A 10,093-nucleotide genomic window follows, 5' to 3' on the forward strand; every position below is an offset into this window, starting at 1 on the left:
GTGCCTCCCTGCTTTTCCCTGCCAGTGTCACCAAATAGGGAAAGCGTTTCTGAATATGCCAACACTTGTGTACTGCCTATTTTTGGAGCATACAGAGCTGCGAGAAAAAAACCGAGAACACAATTTGTTTTTTGTTTGTGTGTTCATATGACCCCCCCTTCCTTAGCACACACTAAGCCATACATGAAACAAAATGAGACCAAACCTCTCTCACGCAGATGGGATTCATGCTTTTGTTTGATCTGATAGAACTATCAACTATTTCTATATTTCCAATATGCACTCCACATTAAAAGACTGATTATAATTGTGCATGCGCACAGGAAGCATCTCTAATCCTTATCTTTTGTTTGTTCCAGTGATAATTGATCCTTGCTGCGAATGGCTAGCTTTTCAATCAGATCTGTATGTGTAATGAAACAGCCACAAGACCTATTATGCATTTGCTTTATTTTCTTACAAAAAGGCAAGACGTGATTAATACAACCATAATTAATTATATTAATTACCATGGTATAATAATGAAATATTACAGGGATACATGCTTGTTTTGAAATGACGCATAACGTACTGCGGGGGGGGAATCCTACAACCTTTTACACACACACACATACACACGCATACTATGAAAGTCCTCTATGAAAGGGGGGGCGGGGGGGGGTTTGAACTGTTTCCAGGAAAATTCTGTGGTTACACCATACAGGCAGGAAATGTCCACAACTTTGGACTAAATAATGGCCAATACCAACTATTGTGTGGTTATATGGGTGGAAATGTCTGACTTTAGGTTCTGAATTAAACCCAGCATTGGGCCATTTTACTCGTGAAAGTAACAGGAACCTAAGGAAGATACTTATGGTAGGTATAAAACATCAATAGTAGGTTGTGGGTGAAAAAAAAAAGCACCGTTAGCTTTTGTAGAAGAAATGATGGATGCATTAAAAGCAGCAAGAATAGCAACCTCTGAAAATGCTGAAAATACACTGTACACAAATTATGTACAGCGTTCAAAAAACCGTATTGAAATACATAGCAATTTGTGGAAAATGGCTTGCGACATGCACATGGGTAGTTTATAAAACACTGTTGTATTAAAATCTATTTACATTATATATGTACAGGATGTTCATCATAATTGCTCTTACGTTACAATATTAAATTCAAATAACAAAAACATGGGGCGAGGGGTATTTACAACACAGAAAATTGTTTTCGTTTTCAACTGAAATTGGAAAAAACTTGAGGTCTCTTCAGCCCAGTTCTCTTATTGGTTTCGGCAGTCCACAGCTTACATAGTCTTTGACTGAGCAGTGCTATTAGAGAGTGTTTCAACTGGCAGCTGTATTTTGTTACATCCTTCAATGGAGCAGGCTGACTGGATGCTGGCTCTCATACTTCAATGAGGGTGACCTGGAACTGACTGCCGACGACCTCGGACATCTCAATGAGGAAGGCCGACTGGTTGGTGTAGTGTTCGATGATGTTGTCGTCCATGTTGACAAAGATCCTAAAGAAAAGATTAAAACATTTTTTTTTTTTTAAATGTCAGCGATCTTGAGGTAAATCTATCAGTGGTGCACAGAAAGTGGGCAAAATCAGATATATAAATAAAAACATATTCTTCTTTAAAACTAGGACATGCAAACTGGCTCATCTAACCCTACTCTTATCTCAAGTGTGACATAAGCAGCAGGTCGCCAGCGTTCTTGTCATGGTTAAACGCATCATGTAATTTGTTGGGAGGAAGCTTCTCGGGCGAAAAACACAGTGGTGCTATATCTCCTGTGCCAGTAGGGGTAGTAAATCAGGTCATTCTCTCCAGTCTCCCCAACACTAACACTATCCTTTAAGTCTGTAAGGCTTTAATGCACGAACTAAGCAGCGGCTCATGCATTTTGCCTGCAGGGACAGGGTTGATTGAAGACAAGAGCAAAAGAGGAGGGAGGGAATTGCGGGCAGAATGTAACCCAACCTGTTAGCTTAGCTGCTCCCCCTGAAGTGATAGCTGCCAGCAGCAAGCAGGAAGCAGCAGGAAAATCACCCAAAGGTGTTTCAGTCTCTGTTCTAAGAAATGCCTTCTGATATCCTTCGTTATTTTACAGGCGGTGACCCAGACTATTATCAGTTTGACAGCTACTGACTACGTGAGATACAGTCGATGCATTATTCGGGAATTCCGCTAATGAGATGTGCCCTAGCGATGATAATGACTTTATAAGTAGATCTTGTGAATCATCAGTCATCAAGAAAGGGGGTGTCCTTTTCATTACCACTGGAGTGCCACTTTTTGTCCTCATAACTTTTGAGGAAATTAAAAACATTGAAGTTACCTTTTTCTAATTAATCCAAAGTGCCCGAATTCAGAGCAAGAGAAGTGCAGCTCTTACAAACTCATCCAACCATCTCAATGTTTAGCTGATAGAAATGCAACACGTGTAAAAAAATAAAATAAAATAAGATCCCAACTTGATGGACAACCTTTAAGCAACTAACTGGAAGCACTCAACTTGATCAAACTAGATATTTCTTTCAACACCGAAAATGTTCCTGATGTTCCGATGAGGTTATGAAAGCATATACAAAGTACAACAATCACCCGCCCATGACTCATCTGCAGGACTTTTGAAATCTTTTCATCCTCCCCTAGTCATCTGTCTCTTTTGGAGAAGCTGCAATTAACACATTCCAGGAGACTGTGCCAACTAACTTACCTACCCAGTCTGTCGACGTGAGCTTCCTTATAGGAAGATAAGATTAAAACCACAAACTAAGCACTGGATTCATGCACATCATCTGTGTCAAATCAAATTCTTTAATCCAACTAAGACATAACAAAGAAACAATAAGATACTCACCCTCTCTTGCATTTTTTGTAGATTTTTCCAATAGTGTCTTTTTGAATACCGTACTTGTTTGACACCTGAGGAAGGAAACGAATATGAGACGACAGTTAGCATGATCTCACGTTGAAAAAAAGATACTTGAGATAGCGTACGGTAAAGTGAGTACGATGTGAGCATGATGTGTGTTGGTTGGAAGGCAACAACAAAAACGAGGTGGAGGTTTATCGGCACCTCAGAAATCCGGTCAGATAATTTTGGAATGTGTTTGAAGTCAGAGTTTGTTACTTACAGCTTCCCGTAGGCCTGACAGTGTTGGCGTGCTGAGCATGAGCGCATCAAACACCTCTTCGGCGCATGTCCTCACATACAGCATAACTATTGGAAAGCGAGAAAAGGAATAAAACATTTAGCATAAAAGACAAGGAAAGCTCACTGGCTCATTATTATTATTATTTATTTCTATGTACCTCTTTGTGGGTCTTCTTTGCAGGCTTTTTTGTTGGTTGGAGAGCTAATCTGGTCTCTCTCTGGATACAATCTCTTCCTAGAACTCCTAGGAAAACAGAACAGACATTCACATTAGACTTAAAAAGCTACTATGTGTTTATTCAAGAGCGAAAAAACTGGTTGTGATGGACAACTGTTGATGTCGCCTTGTGTTTACTATGCTTACCTTTCGATCTCGTCCATGGGAGTGGCCTAGAGAGACAAAGAGGAGACCACAGATCTGATTAGACACCACTCCACTGATAAAAGCATTGCTTACAGTCACCTTTCCCATCATTGTCTGTGCGTAATACCTTCAAAAAGGAATGTTATTATTTTAACTGCATTTCCCATAACCTCAAACAGAACCACATAAACGTGGACACTGATGGAGACACAGAGATAGGACCATCCTACTGTACGCTTTATCGTACTGGCCAATCAAAGATGCCGTAGCCATTCCTAACAGACTGCGGGCATTGCATCGTTATTTTGTAATCGCTGGTTTATATTTTTCTTCAGTTTTACTCACTATAAATCAGCGAAGTTGTATCTAAATTAAATCTATAGGTTTCCCTCTACACACACACACTCTAATACATTACATATCCCTATAGTGTAGTATATACAGTCCCACAGTGTGGGAAAACTGGCCTGTCTGAACAGCACTCCCGCCTCACTGTTTTTGCAAGTGTGTGTGTGTGTGTGTGTTTCGTGTGTAAACACCCGTAGCTTAATCTCAGTGTCAGCAGCTGTAGCGGTTTGTACTTGTGCCTGGTTTCGACTCCGAAAAGCTCATCCAATCTCAAGTCTGTGTTTCGCCTCACTTTCACTGACACCATCCCCTCCCCTTCCCAGCCCACTTTTCCCACTAAATACTTTCCCACAGTTTGTTCCTGTATCTCGCGTGCCTGTGCGACTGCCTGCAGGGATACAGGGGTCGGGAACATGATTCACTCAAGATAGGAAACAAGGAGAGGAGAGGATAAAGTTAAAGGGGGACCTACCATGCGCTGTAAGCTTGAGAAGTGTGTTTCTGGAATGAAGAGAACTGGCTGAGTGATGTGGTCATCCAGGGTTTGGAAGAAGGTACATTCACTTCCCACTGAGCTGCTCACTAAAGACTTGTTGGCTGAAAAACAAAAGCAGCAAGTTAGAATACACTCTAAGACTGTGTTTGTATACTGTATGTATATCGGAGGATGACATTATCTTTAAGATGGGCTGTCTGCAACACTCACTGTTAGCATTGGTCTTTTCCCTCCTTTTGCTTTTCTTCCTCTCCTCATCACGCATCTTCCTCTCTGCACCCTGAGGACACACAATCACATGATTACAATAATGACTTTGACTCCACAAATCCCAGATGTTTTTGGTTTTTTTGCGTAAGAAAAGGCGAATTAAGTGAAATGACACAAGCGACGTACCTTATCGCAGAAAATCTTGACCTGGCAAGCAGCTCTGTGTAGGAGCTGGTTGGTTCCTGAGCTGAAGTCGTAAGTGTCGATCTGGAGGTTGAGAGGCAGGCCTTTCACTCCCTTCTGAGCGGAGAAGTCTGTGCTCAGGGAGTTGATGCCAATGTACACCTGTGGGAATAGGAGTAGGTATTTTAAGTTTGCGTCATGTTTTCTGACCACTTACATCCTTCTCCATGTCAACCCTTAATTGCATGTGTGTACGGTAGAGACATGATGTATACCAAGGGGGAAAAAAAGGGAGAATCTAGGACCTCTAGCTGCTCTCTCTGTCTTTTCCGTCATGAAAAAGAGACCCCTAATATATTTAACTGTTTTTCTTTGTTTTTAATTATTAAAGCAAAGTTTTTTTAGTCCTCTCTATCCACACATTTTCTGATAATTTCCCTTCTTACTGCTTCTCTCCACCTGCAACAGGTTTGGTGGCCCCACCCAAGCACCTTTGGGCCACAGAGAAGCTCGAATAAGCTCTCGCCTGCTGTGGTGACAGGAGCCTCAGGGCCAAACACATTTCTTGGATTCCTCCCCTCCCTCCTCATTCACTCCTTCTCTTCTCTGCCACCCTTTACTAGCTTTCGTCTCTTTTCTTCTAAATCTTCCACCTGTTCTGTTCCTTCACTCTTCAAAGAACTGGCCTAACGGAGACAGGTTATATAAAAGCATGTATCCATGCTTCTGTGTATGTGTGTTTACCTTGGCCTCTTCATTGGGGTTCCAAACAAAGGAGAGCGCATTGAAGGCCACCTCCTCTATGTTGCTAATGCCGCTGAACACTTCTTTGTAGTCCGCTATAAAAGACAAAAAATATAAAAACATTTTTAATCTTCTTTTCTAAAAAATAAATAAAATCTTTTCAGGTGTCTCATTAGGTAAAAATGGTGGGGTGATTTTTTTTTTTTTAAGTAACAAAAAGTGAGGAAATGTTTCACATGGTGTATGTTTGTTTACAGGTGTACAGTGACTTTGTAGTTTCAGTTGTGATGAACATACCAATGTCAATGACCCTCTGCTTGGCGGTTGGCTGACGTGCGTGCCAGTGATTCCAAAAGCGGAGCTGCATTTCTGGGCTTTTGTCATTCTCAAACACAGCCATCACAACTGTCTGAATAGGAGAAAGAAAGGTGACAAAAAAACAGATAATCAGGTAAGTTTGTCAAGCTGTGTAATTGTATCAACTGCCTACATTTACAAGATACTTTAAAAGCCTTCATGTTTCATTTATCACTCCAAATCCCCCTTTTCTCCCCAGATTGTCAATAGTTATTTGCAGTGAGCGGGCGTGCGTTTGTGTATATTCTTATCCTCTAATTCGCTTGACAAAGAAAAGATTTGTTGCCTATGTTTTAAAACCACACAACACCTCCCCCTCCCCCTCCACTCCTCTTTTTTTTCACTCCACTTGGGAGCTGAGCTGGGCTCCGTTGCACTCTGGCCTCATCACACCACCGTAGGAATAAATTGTACAGGGCAAGACACTGTTGTTTTAATGGTACCACCCCAGTGCACAGGGTGTCAGCAGGGAATTAGTCACAGAGCAGCTGCCTCCAAGGGAGGGACAGATATTTAGGAAGGGTTGGCTTAGTGGCACGCAAAGAATTTATGTAATCATGGGCCCTGTGAAAAAAGCCTGAAGAAGAACAATACTCAACATTTTTTAATGTTAAAAACCAAACAAAAACAACTTAACCATGACTCACCTTGACTTTAGTGGCAGTGAGGCAAGCACTGCTGTCCACTCCCTGGAGAGTGATGGGGTAAAACTGGCCCTTGTTCAGGTAGACCATGGGCAGCTCACTGGACTTGTAAGAAGAAGCCAGAGGAGCTCCAAGGGAAAATTGGAACTCACTCCTGAATGTCTCTGATGGGGAGCCAGTGTAGGAGCCCGAGTAGACCGGGCTGGACTGGTTTTCAGGGAAGGCACCACTGTAGGAAATAGTCTGAAATTCACAAAAGGACATTTGTTAATAAAAGGAACGAGGGAGAGGCCTGGAGAGGGAAATTCCAAATAGGAGACACAGGAAACAGCGGTCAACTTTTTAATATTGACGCTAAACCTACCTCAGGGCTGTGGTCGGGGAAAGCACCAGTCTCTGGCCACTTCTGCAGCAGGGAATCAAAGATGATATTGAGCTCCTGCTTGTCGTAAGTGTCTGCCACAACACTGGTCAGGGTGGCGTAAGTGTCTGAGGTGGTGGGAACAGAGATGGGCATGGAGGCAATCTGCTTGGATCCCAAAACATCTTGGGGGTGGCTTAAGGGAACATCAGAAAGGATCTTCATGACGTTGGCGGACGCCTCCAATGAAACATGCTCATTGGTGTTGGTTAGAGTCCTGGCAGGGTTGGGAAAAAGAGGAAGTAGACGATTAATTACAAACAGGAAAGCATGACTGTAAAACTCCACCCAGGTACCACGAGAGCAAGGAAACAAAACAACTTTAAAGTGACTGTATTGTGCATTACAGACGCTTGCAGGCAGCCTGTGTAAACGTATAACACATCTTGTGTCCAAATTCACTCAACACACACAGAGATACTGCAAGGTGAACTCGCAGAAAGACACGGTTTGAGTCTGGGTGGGTACTATTTGTCTGTTAATCCATCTTGTGTTTGAGTTTCTCTGTTCAAAATGTTTGAGGGGACAACACTGTGCCCCAACAATGGCTATTTCTCACCCTCCTAACAAGGAGTAGGAATGGAGAGCTCAGTGAGGACAGGGAGGGGGGGGGGGGGGACGACAACCGTCTGTCTGCCTGTTGTGAAATTCTTTAAGCAATGCAGAGATGATGATAGAGAGAGGATAGATGGATGGAAGGACTGGAGAGGTAGACAATAATCCCCCTGACTATGTTTGACTTGGGGATTACTCACTCACCTGTTTATGGTCTCCCAAAGACCTGCCTTTCTCTTTCTGTTTTAACACTCTCTCTAATGCGTTTTATTCAGTTACAACAGAGGATGGAAATGATGGAGTAATCATTCAGCTACTGCTCGAAATGAGTGTTCATTTAATCATGTAACATATGCTAAAGACAGATTTTACAGCAACTGTTTGGTGAACTTGTGTCTTACCTCTCTGTAATGCAGATGTTGCCAGTGCGGTTGCAGGTAATCTTCTGCTCTTTCTGGCTCTGGAAAAATAAAAATAAGTGAAAAAAAGTGTAAAAGTGAGAAAATTTGAATTAATCTTGGGGTTAACATAGAGTTAGGTTTGCTTGATTCTACATTATTTACCTTGCACTGCTCATAAAGCATGGTTAAGGCTGCCAGGTCGTCTCCTGGGTGGAGTCTGGTTTTGGTGTGGTTCTGCTCGGGGACAGGGCTCTCCAGGTAAGGCCAGGAGTCCATGACGTAGTTATTGTTACGGTTATAATTGAAGTTCTCGCTTTGAAAGACCAGTCCCAGAGTCCTGCACAGAGAAGAAATGAATTAAGAGTAATTGATTAGATTGACCGCTTGACTGACGAATCAAAATATACTGTACACAGAAAAAAAAACGGTAAAAATGTGGACTGATCTATTGGCCCAAAGGGAAATAAATGCATTCAAGTAATTGAAATGCTTATTTGACACAAAAGGGTTTGACAGAGTGAATGTAAGCTGGAGTTTAACAGCAGCAGCCTTGGGGCACTGCACGTACTTTCCCCTGAGCATTGAGGGTTTCGATTGCAAAACCACAGAGCTGAGTAACATCCCTAAAAACATGTAGTGTCATAAAGGTTTAAAAAGCCAAGGGCCACCCATAAACACCCCATGCATCACTTTCCCCCCCAACACACACACACACCTATAGTGTTTTGTGGTCAAAAAAAAAAAAAAAAAAATACATTCTTGAATCCTGTATGAACTCTCTTATTTGCATAGACCTAAAAAATGATGACACAATTTTCTTACACCCACAAAGGGGTTCCATATCACTAAAAATAAAAAGGGGGTGAGGGGGGATTCAGAGGATTGGATTTGTTTGTAAATACTCGCAGTAACATTGGATTGTAAATATCCTGCCTACCAGGATAATCCCCCTTTGGAGTTTGTCTGAAGTAGCTAATGAACAAATAGCTGCAGTTTACTCTAGATAAACAGCTAATTAAATGTGCTGACAGCAGGGAAAGACCACAGGTGTTCAAAACCACAACAGAACCACAGCTTAAAGAGAAATCCAGTTATTTCTCACAAGGATTAACGGAAGAGTGCTCAATATAGGAAGAGTGCTCAATATAGCACTTTAACACCGCACCTGAAAAACTAGAAATATTGTATTTGAGCATGGAACTGCTGTACATTACATATACTAAAACTGACCTCATACACCTGCTCTTAGATGCACCAGTCTCTCCCTCTCACACCCAGCAGCCTCAGTAAACTCCATTAGTTACTCTTCATTTCCCCCTAAAACCAGCCGAGTGCGGATATTTTTACACAGACACAGAGGAGGGGTTGGGGGGGCTCGTGTCTAGGGTTTCGCCATTATGTAATTCAATACATTACATGTTGTCATTGCCCTCTGTCTGTGTCCAACACCTCAAGAGGAGATTCTTATTTCCCGTTCTCCTTTTGTGCTCTGTGGCCCCTTGGTTAGTGACAACACAAGCCGAAACAGACCCACTACAACCACAGACCCAACTGTGTGTGTGTGTGTGTGTGTGTGTGTGTGTGTGTGTGTGTGTGTGTGTGTGTGTGTGTGTGTTCAAACTATCCATATCAATTTCCACTACAAAACACCCGTTTCTTAAAACAGGGATCTTTCACATGTGGGTCTCATTGCAAATATGAAGAGGGGGAGAACAGAAACTCTGTTTTACTGCATTACACAAAGTTTATATGAAAATGTTTTATCTTTGGAAAATGAAGATCCCAATAAAGCCCACATATTAAGCAACAATATGAAAATAATATCCACACAAAACTTACTCAGTCTCTTTGGTCATGTCTTCAATCCAAGTCAGCAGGAATAGGTTCCTTTAATTTCAACTCTTCGCTGTTTGTGAAGCTACTCTCTCTCTGAGTCAGTAAGTCTATCAGTGTAGCAGAGAAGAGCAGTGACACACAGATGAGTCAAGTGTTGTGATTCCCTCTGAACGGGCCAAGATTTATTTCATCCAAGCCGAGAGTTTCCCTCTCCTCTCTGATTGGCTGAGAGGAGTGAAACAGGTGTCTGATAGGACAGGTGTAGAATCATTAACTCTTCCCTGGCTGGAGAGAAACTGGCTATACATGTGCATGAGTGTGTGCAGCCAAGAGAGCACTTTGCAAGACAATAAAAGGCAGGAGTGTTTCGAATCTCATTATC

General features: G+C 42.1%; 1 protein-coding gene across 1 annotated transcript; it reads right to left on the bottom strand.

Annotated features, from left to right (window-relative positions):
- Window positions 1-433: 433 nt before the first annotated feature.
- On the bottom strand, window positions 434-9,884 carry grhl3 (grainyhead-like transcription factor 3). Its single transcript, XM_078277418.1, has 15 exons — window positions 9,715-9,884; window positions 8,038-8,212; window positions 7,876-7,934; window positions 6,863-7,136; window positions 6,502-6,741; window positions 5,795-5,906; window positions 5,498-5,592; window positions 4,757-4,915; window positions 4,571-4,640; window positions 4,337-4,461; window positions 3,517-3,542; window positions 3,311-3,396; window positions 3,133-3,218; window positions 2,856-2,920; window positions 434-1,507 (listed from the first exon to the last, which is right to left on the bottom strand). Exons 1-15 carry the CDS (start codon window positions 9,729-9,731, stop codon window positions 1,390-1,392), a joined length of 1,707 nt encoding a protein of 568 aa, XP_078133544.1. The 5' UTR covers window positions 9,732-9,884; the 3' UTR covers window positions 434-1,389.
- Between the last annotated feature and the right edge of the window lie 209 nt (window positions 9,885-10,093).

The sequence above is a fragment of the Sander vitreus genome, chromosome 20 (assembly GCF_031162955.1).
Source record: "Sander vitreus isolate 19-12246 chromosome 20, sanVit1, whole genome shotgun sequence".
NCBI classification, from domain to species: Eukaryota; Metazoa; Chordata; class Actinopteri; order Perciformes; family Percidae; genus Sander; species Sander vitreus.

What these genes read in the sequence shown, in the direction of transcription:
- grhl3 (XM_078277418.1), bottom strand. An exon ending in ACCCCAATGAAGAGGCCAAG is followed by an intron (nt 4,916 to 5,497) that starts GTAAACACACAT and finishes CTATTCCCACAG; the next exon opens with GTGTACATTGGCATCAACTC. An exon ending in TGTCAGGCCTACGGGAAGCT is followed by an intron (nt 2,921 to 3,132) that starts GTAAGTAACAAA and finishes TTCCTTCCTCAG; the next exon opens with GTGTCAAACAAGTACGGTAT.